Raw genomic sequence first — 14,977 nt, 5'->3', positions numbered from 1 at the left:
TCAAACCCCATCATAATATAACAGTGCCTATGCTCTGAGTCAAAGTTCAGAAGGTACAGTCATTCAATTATGCCCAAATATCTGAAGAAAGAGGTTTTGGAACATAAGAGAGATTTTTCAGGTCAGTTCTATCTAAATGAGCATAATGTACTATTTAATTCTGACTAAATGAGACTACTCGTATGATACAAAAATACACTCTTCTTTTCATTATGAGGCCCTTCCTTGTCATCACCACCTGTCAAAAGCCTGCATGTCCTTCAAGGCTCCAAGAGCTAGAACTGTTACTTCCTTTTTACCTCTTTTGGAGCATGTATTACATTCTACCTTGTATTTTACATATTGGCTTTTATTTTCTTTTCCCATCTTGAAAGCGTATAATGTGCTTTATTATCTTTATAAAATGTCGAACCACATTTAGCATAATAGTCTGGAGAAAAAAAGCAATAAATACCTGTTAGATTGGTGTGTGTGTGTGTGTGTGTGTGTGTGTGTGTGTGTAAGAGAAACAGACCGGGAAATCTATCTCCCTTGCGGGGCACCAGGGAATATAGCAGCATTTTCAGTCAACTCACAAACTGTCTAGAAAATTACACAGATTGAAAAAAGGCTGATTAATCAAGTATTTATCCTAAAAACAGAAGCATCAAAGAAACTGAGGAAAGTACATTAAGTTCAGGGTTTGTGAAGTTTTTTTAAAAAAATAAAAGGATATAAAATTTAAAATATTAACAATATTAAATGCTGGTGAGGATACAGAGCAATCAAAACTCTCATACATTGCTTGCGAAAATATAAAATGGTACAACTACTTTAGAAAACTGGCAGTTTCATAAAACGTTAAACATGCACCTAATCTTTGATCTAGCAATTCCATTTCTAATACTTACTCAAGAGAAATGAAAACAAATGTCAGCAAAAGATGAAAGTTTTAATAGATTTATTTATAATAACCCAAAACTGGAAACAAGCTAATGCCCAATGTTCATCCACACTGGATAAACTGTAGTATGTTCATACAATGACTATTACTCGGCAATAAAAAGGAACAATTTACAGAGATGTGCAAAATACATGTGACATTGTGTTAAGCAAAAAAAGCTGAACACAAGAACCATACTATATAATCTTGTTTATATAAAGTACTAAAACAAATAAAACTGACTTAAAGTGAAAAAAATCTGAACAATGGCTGTCTGGAGTAGGGCAGAGATTGGGAAGGGACACAAAGGAACTTTCTGGGGAGATGGAAATGGTCTATATTGTGATAGAAGCATGTACTAATTATGGTTTTTTTAAACTCTATATTGACAGAGTAAATCTTGGGGCCTTGCTGACATCAAAGGAGTGCCTCTCCCCAGCCTATCTAATCCCTAGAGACAGCAAACAATCCATCTGCAAGAGTGCCTTTCCTAAGCAAAAGCCCCTAATCCAGAGCGCACACTCCTAACTACCTGCTCTATGACATTCTCACACTCAGGGACACTGTTCTCCTGCCAGAATCACCCTAGGGTCAGGTATCAGACAAAGAGACAGCCCTATGTCCCACTGCTCACTGAAAGTATTCAAACTAGCCAATCCTAAACCTACTTACTCTGCCTCTCCAGTTCCTTCCTGGGGAAATCACAATAAAGGCTCTTGCCCACATTTCCCTCCTGCTCCTTTGCCTCCTGTCACTGGTACTTCCCCATGTGGCTGCTGGTGGTGTGCTCTCTTTTCTTGAGATCCATGAGTATGATAAACTATCTTTGCAATGGCAGTTGCCTCCTAATCTGTTGGCCTTGCCATAACTGAGTAATAATAAAATCTGTATTTTTGAAACAGAGTGTGGTTTATACAACTGTATCCATTTGTTGAAACCATACAGCAAAGATGTGTGCATTTCAGCACGTGCAAATTTCCCTTAAAAAAGAAAGACTTGTGGGAGGTGCAAACTACTGGGTATAAGATAGGCTCGATGATGTATTTATTATACAACACGGGGAATATAGCCAATATTGTGTAATAACTGTAAATGGAAAGTAACCTTTAAAAATTGTGTAAAAAATAAATTAAGAAAAAGAAAAAACTAAAAATTATCAAGTGGATGAGTGGGGAGTGGGTGGAGGTATAGAGGAAACAAGAATGTCAAAATGTTATTACAGTTGGGTGATGGATACATAGGGTTAATTACACTATTTTATTTACTTTATGTTTAAATTTTTCCATAAAAAAGTGTTTAAAAAATAAAACAAAAAAAGTAAAAGTAGGACTTAGTATGTAACATATTGACCCCAGCAGAACATCTGTAGACTTCAGAAAATAATAATATGGAAAAAATAATAATATGGAAAAAAAAATTCATGCCAGACTGTGGGGAGACAGGTCACAAGATTAGGAAGAGAAAAAAAAAGTCAAGAAACACAAGAAAAAGAAATAAAAAGTAAGATATTGTAATAGAGGGAAAGGTCTGCAAAATAATGCTTATCAAATAACTATTAACCAGATTTCAAAATAAAGTAAATAATTTTAATTAGGAAAGAAAACTGTAAAACAGGAAAATATATTTAAACTGGGAAACTACAGAAAATATTATGCAGGCTTGGTCTGAATTAAAAGCAAATAAAGTTAATATTAAAATAATTTCTAATCATGAATTATCTTTAAAACTTCTCTTTCTTAAAGCTTTTCTTTCTCTTTCTTAAAACAATAACAAATCCCAGATTCTCCCCATTTTCCAAGTATCTCCTATTTGGTGATCCAGGTTAACACTGCAATCTACAGCTCAGAGTGGAGACTTACAGAAATGAAGTAACACATGGAGTTTCCTACAGAGCCTGCTTCCTAGTAGGTCAAGTTGGACCTCTACCCCCAAATGAAGGTAATTCTCCTGAATCCTAAGTGTGTATATTAACGGACAGATACTCTTAGCAATTGCCAGATCTGTGGAATGGTTAAAACTATCAGAAAAGGAAAGTCCAAAGGAAGTCTTGAGGCTCACTCAACCCAAATATCATCAAAATGTTAATCCCTAGGGTGAACTGCAGAGAATGGTGCCACCATCCAAGGCTTATTTAAAAAGATGCAGGGATAGTGATTCCTACCATACTCCTTTTAACTCTCCAATTTGTCTCCAAAATGGATGCATCTTAGAGAATGACAACAGATTACTGTAGGTTCCAACTGCACATGCTTTTTCAGATGCAGTCTCCATGTGGAACAAATCAATTAACTCCCTGGCATGTAGGTACCAATTTTCAAACACTTTTTTCACTATCCTAAAAAACAGAGAAAATCAGAAGCATTTTGCTTTTACCTAACAGAGATATCAGTACATTTACAGTTGATATTGCCACTAGGTTATATCAACTCTGTGCCAGTGGTTAGTCTATAGCAGAGGCTGGCAAATCCAGCCTAGCACCCATTTTTGTAAATAAAGTTTTATTGCAACACAGCATCACCTTTTTTACATATTGCCTATGGTTGTTTTCATACTACACAGGACAGCTGAGTAGTTGTAACAAATACCATATGGTCTATAAAACCTAAAATATTTACTGTCCGGGCTTTCCAGAAAAAGTTTGCTGCCTCTTGGCTTACAGGGACCTAATATCTTAATACCTCATAGAACACTATATTAATCTACTTCACTGATGACTTTATGCTCATAGGACCTAAAGAACAAACAGTATATGCCTTAGGTTAGATAACCTGGGATGATACATATATGCCAGAGAGTGAAAAGTAATTACAAAATTATAGAAGCCTACCACCTCAGTCAAGTTTCTGGTGTTTAATGGTCTAGAGTACACTGAAAGTAAAGATCAAGTTTCATCTTGCAACCCATACCACTAAGAAAAGATACACTGCTTAGTATGCCTTACTAGATTTATGTATGCTGCTCCAGTAGGTTTATTAAATGACAATGGTTGAGGAGGGCCGAAAGCAACAAGAAGGATCTAGGCTTCAATACAGGACATTATGACACTCTGTTTGTATGAGCCATGGATCCAATGGTGATCAAAATATCTGTGGAAAATAGGGATGATGTTTTCAGCCTGTAGCAAACCTGGAAAGAAGAATCATAAAAGAGGCTCCGGGGTTTTGAAGCAGTGACATGGCCCTTAGGCAAAAACTGTTTTCATTTTGAGAAGTAGTTCTTGGTTGCTTGTTAGCCACAGCAGAACCTAGTGGCCCTACCACAAATACCAGATATATATGATAAAGCCCAAAGCAACCATAAAAACAAACAAATGAAACAATGAGGCATAATAAGCCAAAAAAGAACAGAAAATGGCTCAAAACTTACCAATACAAACAAAGGCAGAAAAAGAGAAAAGTGATCAAAACAAACAGAAAACAAATAGCCAAGATGGTAGATTTAAACCCAACCATATCAATAATCACATTAAATGTAAATGGTCTAAATACCTAAATAAAAAGGCAGATTGGATTTTCTAATTGGATTTCTTTTCAAAAGACCCAACTGCATGCTACTTTTAGATGAAACCAGTTTCAATACAGACACCAAAAGGTTAAAAGAAAAAAGATAGTAAAAGACGTATCATTCCAACACTAATTTTAAAAAAAGAAGATGTAATAGCTATATTAATAAAGTAGATTTCAGAGCCAAGAATATGACTATACAGAAGGTAATTCAAAGTGACAAAGGAGTATATGTACCAAGAAAACAAAACAATCCTAAATATTTATAAGATTTAAGATATACAAAATAAAAATAGCCCTAAAGGAGAAAAACAAATTCACAAATATAGTCAGAAATTTCAACACCCCTTTCTCAATAATTGATAAAAGTACAGAAAATCAAAAAGATACAAAAGACTTGAACAACATCAACCAACTTGATCTAAATGATATTTATCATTAATATTGATATTGGGTGACCATCTATCCAATAATAGTAGAATATACATTCTTTTCAAATGAATGCAGAAAAATGACTAAGACCTTATTTTGGGGGAATAAAATAGATCACAATAAATGTAAAAATGTTAAAGTCATACAAAATTTGGTATCTGGCCACAATGGAATTAAATTTGAAATCAATAACAGAAAGATATCTGGAAAATCTCTAAATATTTAAAACTATGTTATACATACCTAACAAACCCATAGATCATGAAAGAAGTCAAAAGGAAAATTAAAAAGCATTTTGAACAGAATGAAAGTGAAAATACAATCCATTAAAATGTATGAAATGTAGCTACATCAATATTCAGCGGGAAATACAAAGTACCAAATGCCTGTATTAGAAAAGAAAATTCTGAAACAAATGACCTCAACTTCCACCTTAATAACTAGAAAAAGAAAAGCACTTAAACCCTAAGGAAGCATAAGAGAGGGAGTAATAAAGATCAGAACATAAACCATGAAAGAGAAAACAAAAACAATAAAAAAAAGAAAGCAAAAGCTGGTTCTTTAAAAAAATCAATAAAAATTATAAACTCTAATAAGACTGATGCCAAACCTTATGCAAAAAAATTAAATAACTTAGATGAAATGGACAGATTCCTTAAAAGAAACAAACTGCTAAAACTCACTCAGGAAGAAACAGATAACTTGAATAACCCTATATTCACCAAGTAAATTGATTTGTAGTTAAAAACCTTCTCAAAAAGAAAACTTGAAGCTAGAAAGGCTTCACTGTACTAAATACTTAAAGAAGAAGAAATAAAAATTAGACAGAAACATTTCTCAATTTTTGAAGAGGGAATATCTCCCCAATTTATTCTATGAGGCCGGCTTTATCCCAATAGCAAAACCAGACAATAGCATCACAAAAGAGGAAAATTACGAACCAATTCCCTCATGAACACAGATACAAAATATCTTAACAAAATTTTAGCAAATTAGATCTGACAATATATAAACAGGATAATACATAATGACCCAGAGGGTTTATGACAGAACTACAAGGTGGATTTAACATTTGAAAAGCAATCAAGTAATTTACCACATAAAAACTTTAAAAAGAAAAACCATACCATCATCTCAATAAACGCAGACAAAGCATTTGACAGGAAACAACTTCAGTTTCTATGAAACAACTCATCAAACTGGGAATATAAGGGAATTTTCTCAACCTGGTAAAAAGGCATCAATACAAACTCTTAAGTTAACATCATATTTAACTGTTTAAGACTGAATGTTTTCCCTGCTAAGATCAGAATCAGGAACAATGCAAGGATATCCACTTTTAATACTTAATTCTTTCTGGTCACTTCTGTTAAGCATAGAATTCTGTTTGCAGTTATTTTCTTTTATCCTTTAGAAGATATCATTCCCCTGGATTGATACCTGTCCCCTGGCTTCCATGATTCCTGAGATCGTGGGTGGGTGGGTGTGGGTGTGTGTGTGTGTTTCTAATGATTTGCATTCACATAGTCTAGTCTATTCAAGAGCCTCTTACTTATGATTATTTGCCATTCTATTTTCAAAATCTTGCTGTAGACATAACTTGAAGGTTGTGAGGCTATTTCTTCCAGGAAATGTATCTGTTTGCTTCTGTCAGGATCTTTGGAGCAAAGCACTGTGTAATCAGCTCAATCCAATTTTAGAGACCAATATGATTCAAAACTAAGCTGCAGTACTGAAAAAGTCTGTCTATTTTGCATTCCTGTCTACCCATATTCCTAGAGTGCAGACATGCAAGATCCTAACCCAAAGCTGAAGGGTTGCTCATGAGATTCACCATCTTGGTGAGTCCTGCTCTCTAATCCCAGTCTCCCTAGTCTTGAGAGGCTGTCAGTAGTTCCCTCCAGAACTGGTGAAAGTCTCAAAGGGAAAAATAGCATCCAAACATTGGGCTCATCTCCCTGAGCCTCCATCCTCCTCTGTATCCTGGTAACTCCTAGTAATTTTGTTGGATCTCCAAGGACTTCAGGAAGATTATATTTTAGATTGAATTCTATATTATACCTATATATTCTATAGAATACATACATTCCATTTAGCTTTTCTACATGTATTTTGTGGGACTATTGGTCTGAATTACCTATTCCACAATTACTGGAAGTCTTCAAAGTAATAACCCTTTCATTTATTACTGATTTTAAAAATTAAAATATAATCCAAAAACAGTAATTCACCCTTCTAAAGTGTACAATTCAGAAGTTTTTAGTATATTCAGAGTTGTACAACCATCATCATCATCCAATTCCACAACATTTTTTTCATCCAAAAAAGAAACCTCATAACCATCAGTAGTCACTGTCTACTTTTCTCCAGCTCCCGTCAACCTCTAATATACTTTCTGTCTCTATGGATTTGCCTATTCTGGACACTTTGTATAAATGGAATCACAAATATGTGACCTTTTGTATCTGGCTTCCTTCATGTGGCATAACATTTTAAACTTCATTCATGTTGTACAATGTATCAGTACTTCATTCCCTTTTATTGCTTAGTAATATTCCATTGTATGAATATATCATATTTTGTCTATTCATTCATCAGTTGATGGACATTTGGGTTATTTCCACTTTTTAGGTGTTACAAATATTCACGTACACATTTTTGTTTACGCATATATTTTCAATTTCTGGGGTATATATCTGGAAGTAGAATTGCCAGGTCATATGGTAACTCTGTTTACCCTTCAGAGAACTTCCAAACTATTTTCCAAAGCAGCTGCACCATTTTACAACCCCACCAGCAATGTAAGAAGATTCCAATTTCTCCACAACCTTGCTTATGCTTGCTATGTCTGTCTTTTTTATTACAGCCATCCCAGTGGATGTGAAGTGCTATCTCCTTATCATTTTGCTTTGCATTTTACTAATGACTAATAATCTTGAGCATGTTTTCATATGCTAGTCAGCTGCATATCTTCTTTGTAGAAATGTATCTTCAAATCCTTTTCTCATTTTAAAATTGGATTGTCTTGAGTTGTGTTACTTGTATATCCTGGACATGAGTCCCTTAGAAGATATATGATTTGCAAATATTTTCTCCATGTCTAGGAATTGTCCTTTCACTTTCTTGATGGTGTCTATTGAAGAACAAAATTTTAAATTCTAATGAAATCCACCTTATCTATTTTTTTCATTGTATTTTCAGTGTCAAATCTGAAAAAAAATTGCCTAATACAAAGCCACAAAGATTTACACCTATGTTTTCTTCCACGAGCTTTATAGTCTTAGCTGTTAAATTAGGTCTTTGATCCATTTTGAGTTAGTTTTAATATATTTTGTGAGGTAGGGGTCTAACATTTTTCTTTTGCATGTGGACATCCACTTGTCCCTGTATCATTTGCTGAAAAGACTATTCTTTCACCATTGCTTTGGCATCCTTGTTAAAAATGAATTGATCAAAATGTAAGGGTTTCTTTCTGTACTCTCAATCCTATTCTGTTGATCTATATGTGTATCCTTATGAAAACTGCATAGTCTTGATTACCTAGCTTGGAAGTAAGTTTGGAAGAGTGAGCCCTCCAACTTTGTTCTTTTTCAAGATTATTTTGACTATTCTTGGTCACTTGTATTTCCATATGAATTTAAGGATCAGCTTGTGAATTTCTGGGAAAAAAAAAAAAAGACCACAGGAATTTTCATAGAGATTTCACTGAATCTATCAACTGAGGAGTAGAGCCATTATAATACTGTTTTCTAATTCATGAACACAAGGTCTACTTTACTTTCCATTAATTTAGATCTTCTTTAACTTCTTACTATGGTTTTGTAGTTTTCAGCATATGGGATTTTTTCCTTTTTTTCAGTTGCAAATGACAGAAAGTATAATCTGTCTTGTTCTGGCCAGCAGTTGCTAAGATTTTCTTAATTACATTTTCAGATTGTTCATTGCTAGTATTTAGAATACAACTGATTTGTGTATTTTGATCTTGTATCCTACAATCTTGTTAGATGCATCAGTTTAATACGTTTTTAGGGGATTATTTAGGATTTTCATATGAGAATAGTTATTTTCTCTCTGCAATCTAGATGCCTTTTTTTCTTTTCCTTGCTTAACTGCCCTGACTAGAACCTCCAGTAAAATGCTGAATAGAAGCAGTAACAGCAGACATCCTTGCCTTGTTCCTGATCTTAAGGGAAAGTATCTGGTCTTTCATCATTAAGTATGAGGTTAGCTGTGGGGTTTTGTGGATACCTTTTATCAGGCTGAGGAAGTTCCTTTCTATTTCTAGTTTGTTGAGTGTTTTTATCATAAAAGGCTGTTGGATTAGTCAAAAGCTTTTTCTTCATCTATTGAGATGATCATGTGGGTTTTTTAAATTCTACTGATACTGTGTATCACAATTGGTTTTCAGATGCTAAACCAACCTTGCAGCACTGGAATAAATCCCAATTGGCCATGGTGTATAATAGTTTTTATATGTTGCTGGATTTGGTTTTCTAGTATTTTGTTGAGGATTTTCGTGTCCATATTCATAAAAGATGTTGGTCTGTAGTTTTCTTGTGATGTCTTTATTTGGTTTTGGTACTAGGATAAGACTGCCCTCATAAAATGAGGTGAAAAGTATTCCTTCTCTTCTATTTTTGGGAACAGTTTGTAAAGAATTGGTTAATTCTTTAACTATCTGACAAAACTCACCAGTGAAGCCATTGGATGTGGAATTTTCTTTGTGAGTAGTTTTTTATTACTAATTTAATCTCTATTCTTGTTGTAAGTCTATTCAGATTGTCTATTTCTTCTTGAGTTAATTTCTGTAGTTTGTGTATTTCTAAGAATTTGTCCATCTCATCAAAGTTTTATAACTCATTTGCATACAATTATTCATAGAATTCCTTTAAAATCCTATATTCTGTAAGGTTAGTATAACGTCCCCTCTTTCATTTCTGATTCTTGCAATTTCTTTTTTTCTTGGTCTATCTAGCTAAAGGTTTGTAAACTGTGTTAATCTTTTCAAAGAACCAGCTTTTGATTCCATTGATTTTCCTCTATTGTTTTTCTACTTCCTATTTCATTTATTTCTGCTTCAATCTTTATTATCCCCTTCTTTCTATTTGCTTTAGGTTTAACATTTTTCTTTTAATGTCATTTGCAGCAACATGGATGGATCTGGAGATAGTCTAAGTAAGTCAGAAAGAGAAAGAAAAATACCATATGGTATCACTCATGTGGAATCCAAAAAAAGAAAAAAAAAAGACACTAATGAATTAACCTACAAAACAGAAACAGACTCATAGACATAGTAAATCATCTTCTGGTTACTGGAGGGTAAGCAGGTGGGAAGGGATAAAGTTTGGGTCTTGGTTTCAAGCATTAAGAACTTCCTTTAGTACTTCCTTAGGGTGAGTCTGTCAGCAATAAATTCTCTCATCTTTTGGTTAACTGAAAATATCTTTATTTCACCTTCTTTTTGAAAGATAGCTTTGCTAGACAGAGGATTCTTGGTTGAGGTTTCTTTTTTTCCCCCTTTGAATATTTTGAATGTTATCCCACCAACTTCTTGCTTCCATTGTTTCTGTTGAGAATCCAGTTGTCAATCTTGTTGTGATTCCCTTGTAAGTGACAAGTTGTTTTTTTCTTTCTGCTTTCAAGATTTTCTCGTATTTGTCTTTCAGCATTTTTAATATGATTCACCTATTTGTGGAATTTCAAGTTGAATACATGTAAGAGATCCTTACGTGTAGATACATATATCCTACTTGGAGTTCCTTGAGCTTCCTGGAGGAATAAGTGGAAACTCTTTAGCCATTATTTCTTCAAATACTTTTTCTGCTCCTTTCTCTCCTTTTCTTCTGATACTCCCATCATGCATATAGTGCCCCACATTTTTCTGAAGTTCTGTTCTTTTTTTTTTCCATTCATTTTTCTCTGTTTTTGAATTACATAATCTCTATTGATCTATCTTCAAGTTTGCTAACTCTTCAGCCATTTCAAATCCACCGTTGAGCCCAACTAGTGAATTTTTTTTTCAGTTGTACTTTTCAAATCCAGAATTTCCATTTGGTCCTTTTTCCTTATAATTTCTATCTCTTATTACTACTATGTGATATGACATCATCATCATACCTTCCTTACTTCTTTAATCATGGTTTCCTTTAGTTCTCTGAAGATAAACATAATGGCTACTTTGAAGTCTTTGTTAAATTTGACATCAGATCACTCTTACAGCCAATTTCTTTTGCCTGCCTTACCCCCTCACTCTCCCCAATGTATGAATTACACTTTCCTCTTCTTTTGCATGTTCTGTAAATTTTTTTGTTAGAAACTGGACATTTTAGGTAACATATTTTAGCAACTCTGGGTACTAATCCACTTCCTCTCCCCCAGGGTTTGCTATTGTTATTTGTTTGTTTACTTGTTTCCTGACTAGCTGGACTATTTTAGTGAAATCTGCTTCCCCTTTTCTCCCATAATTTGTATTAATCAAGCCAAATATGAAGTGTTGTGTTCAGCCCTGAATGTCACATTGGAAGAATACTAACAAAAGTATATACAGAGGAAGCTTCCAGGATGGGGAGGGTTTCAAAACACCACAGACAAAAAGGCTAAGGGAACTAAGGCCATTTTATAGGAAGCAAATCAGATTAATAGGATAGAAAGGACACAGAATTGCTGACTTCAAAGTTCTGGTACAGCTGAAGAGCAGGAGGGAGAGGTCAAAGAAATTAGACAAATGTAGGCATTACAGAGAATAGATTTTAGCTCAAAACAGAAGAAAGAATTTTTTAAATGAGCGTCAACAACAGCATATACTACCTTAGAAAATAACAAGAGTTCTGCTTTTAAATAGAAATTTTCAACACGTCACAACTATTGAGGATGGTATTCCTTGTTTAAGAGGGAGGTTTGAGTAGATAATCACATTTTCTGTGACAGTCAAGAACCCTGACTTTGAATGTAGCCATTTTTACACAACGCAAAGCACTTTACATGCCTCCAGGTATATATTACAATAAACTATTATTCTTTTTTAGAAAAATGTATACAAAGAAACCTTTTTAAATGTTTCCCTAGCAAAGAGTTCCTTTGTGACTGTTGTTTAAAAGTATTTTTTTGATCAGTCACATATCTGAGAGATTACTATATAAAATACTGGGAGAAAGGATTACTTTGAATTTCTACATTCTCTCATATATCTGCTTTAAAATTTTTAAATAATTAAATTTTAGAGTAAAGTGTTTTTAAGAGTTCCTCAGTCTTAGAAAAAAAAATTTCAATGAAGTAATTGAGATCCAGAACTCACCGGAAGAAATCTTACCAGCACCTTTATAGTCAACAGAAAATGCTGATGTGACTCCATTGGCTGACCCCAGTTCACCCATGGAAATTTGATAAGGGGGCCTCAGCTTGATTTCCATCTGCATATCACATAGATTTATCTTTGTTGAAAGAGACCTGGGATTATTATATCGCTGCTTGGTCCTCTGAATGAAGTTATCTATGTAAAATAAAAAATAAATTTCCTTGCAGTCATTCGTTAATTAAATCACTTGAGAGTATGATGTTTATGGATAGAAAATTTTGCAATAAACAGTTTAATTTGTTACTCCAAACTGTTCAATTTGTCATGGAACGTCCTAATATTATTTGTGTTTAATGGTTAATATATCATGGCGTCATCAGTTTTTCTCACCAGAATTTATACTCTAGAAATTAATAATTGTAAATAAACTAGGGTTTTAACATCACATGACAGTGAGAGTATTTCTATTATATCCACTTCAAGGAATTACTTTGAACTTCTACAAAAAACCCAAAAACAGCTCCCTTTAAATTTAAATCAAAGTCTTAATTTTTATAGGGGTTCTAATCTCATAAACATAAGTCTGTCAGTATTTATCAGTTGTAATTACATTAAAACATACACTATAAATTGCATGTTCATATAAATCTGTTTTCTTATGTATTGCTTATACCACTAGAATATATGTTTTAAAGAATAAACTTAATGAAATCAATAAAAGACACTTCCTAAGTATCTTCCAATTTTATTTTCACTATTTACAACCTGGATTTACTTTTTTTTTTCCTTCTACATCAGGAGTCAAGCAAACTAATGTCCACAGGCCAAATCTAGCCTGCTGATTTTTGTTAATAAAATTTTATCAGAATATAACTATACTCATTCATTTATTCATTGCAAATGGCTGCTTTCAAGCTGTAATAGCAGGAGCTGAGTAGCTGTGACAGAGACTATATGATCCTTAAAGCCTAAAATTGTATTATCCTGTCCTTTCCAACAAATGTTTGCCACCCTTTGTTCTACATTAAGCAGCCTGAAAATATTATCACATAAACGCAAAACTCTGAATCTCTGGCTTATAAGTTTGTCATTGAGAAACTGTCCTCCGGGATTAATTCTTTGCATAAGTAATCACAATCTCCTACACAGCTCAAATACAATTTTTCTAATAGGCACCTAAATGAAGAAGTTGTCATAATTTACAGACCATTTGTCAAACTGTTCTATCAAAATCAAGGCAGCTGAATTTTCTGTTTTCCCTTTGCCCCTCAGTATTAGATGAGAAATTGCTTATGATTGGATGGAGACAGGATAATGAAAAGGAAAAAAAAAAATCAGTCCCTTACCAAATTCAATGAAACAGTATGGTCTGACAGCAGTATTTGTCTTCATCACGTTATAAGTAGTAATGAACTCCTTCTGAAGCTCATCCAGGAAAGAGAAGGCCAGAACATTTGGGTAATTTTCAGTGCACAACATCATGTAGCTCACTCCCAGAGAGCTAATAAAACTACAGTGTAAAAAACATTGGATTTAAAATTTCAAATGTAATCAAGGTAATTCGTTGCTTCACAAGACTGGCTCTATTTACCATAAACTGCTGCTACAGAGGCAATAAAGATATTAACATTTATTACATACTTCAGCAAAAAAATTAAAGGAACCAAAATATAATACTATTTTCAGTTATGGCTTAAAAACAGTAGACCAAAAGATGGAATGTACCTAGTGAGGGACACATACTATGGTTCAGTTATTTATCACTTGGAGTAGAAAACAAGGGAAAGAACATACAAATATATAAAAGTTACAGATACCTTAAGATTTCAACTCTTCAACCTAGTAGAATTTAACACTGTTTGAATCAAGGACTTTTTGGTTCTAATGAAAGTTATGGACACTCTGCCCAGAAAAAAGAAAAAACAACACAGAACTTGGCATATAATTTCAAGGTGATTATTGACCTCCTGAAGTCATCCACTGACCCCAGCATCAAATCCTCTCTTCACATAATAATGAACTGCAAATCATTGTGGGTAGGGGGAGAGTTTATGCATTCATAATAACAAATAAAAGGGAAGAACGGAAGACTCTTGTTCATAGCAGAATGCCAACTGGTAAATGGGGAGACAGTGCTAGAATTGGAAAAATCTACACTTTGCAACCAACATAGTAAAAATTGGATCAAGCAAAGATAATCAATGGATGTCAAATCTAGGTGGATATTTTGGTGAGGAGCAGGAAATTTTGCATGGTGTCTTCTCGTGGATTGCTTATTGGCCACAAGGGGAAAATATTTATTATATAGTAGAAACTAGGCAAAACCTTGACCAAGGATACTCTAACATCACTAATGAAGGGCAGATTGGCTTCCTGTGCCTCCAGATGCAATATCTTCAGTAAGACATATCAGCTATGTAGTATTCTGGCTTAGAACGCATAATCTGAATCTAATCATGAAGGAATATCAGAATGATCAAAATTCTGTTTTCTTTAAAGTGAAGAGAAGGCTGTATTCTTTAAAAATCTCAATGTTGTTTAAAAAAAAAAAAGGCTGTGGAAATGTTTCTGATCATAGGAGGCCAAAGAGACACAAGTGACAGGGAAGGAATAGCTCAGTGGTAGAGAATGTGCTTAGCATGCATCCTGGGTTCAATCCCCAGTATGTACCTCCTCTTTAAATAAATAAATAAATAAATAAATAAATAAATAAATAAACAAACAAACAAACAAACAAACCTAATTACCTCCTCCCCTAAAAAATAAGTAAAATAAGTATATATTAAAAATAAAGACACAACTGCATGTAATACCTAACCTTAGTCT

General features: G+C 33.8%; 1 protein-coding gene across 1 annotated transcript in view; it reads right to left on the bottom strand.

The window, feature by feature from the left end:
* SEC22A (SEC22 homolog A, vesicle trafficking protein) overlaps positions 1 to 14,977 on the bottom strand; it is a 58,009-nt gene that overhangs the window by 25,912 nt on the left and 17,120 nt on the right. The window contains 2 exon segments of the mRNA XM_006189853.3: positions 12,152 to 12,346; positions 13,498 to 13,661. Coding sequence (XP_006189915.1) covers positions 12,152 to 12,346; positions 13,498 to 13,661 — 359 coding nt within the window.

The sequence above is a fragment of the Camelus ferus genome, chromosome 1 (genome assembly GCF_009834535.1).
Source record: "Camelus ferus isolate YT-003-E chromosome 1, BCGSAC_Cfer_1.0, whole genome shotgun sequence".
NCBI lineage: Eukaryota > Metazoa > Chordata > Mammalia > Artiodactyla > Camelidae > Camelus > Camelus ferus.
The sequence above is the reverse complement of the archived record's forward strand: the minus strand, read 5'-3'. Positions and strand labels throughout refer to the sequence as shown.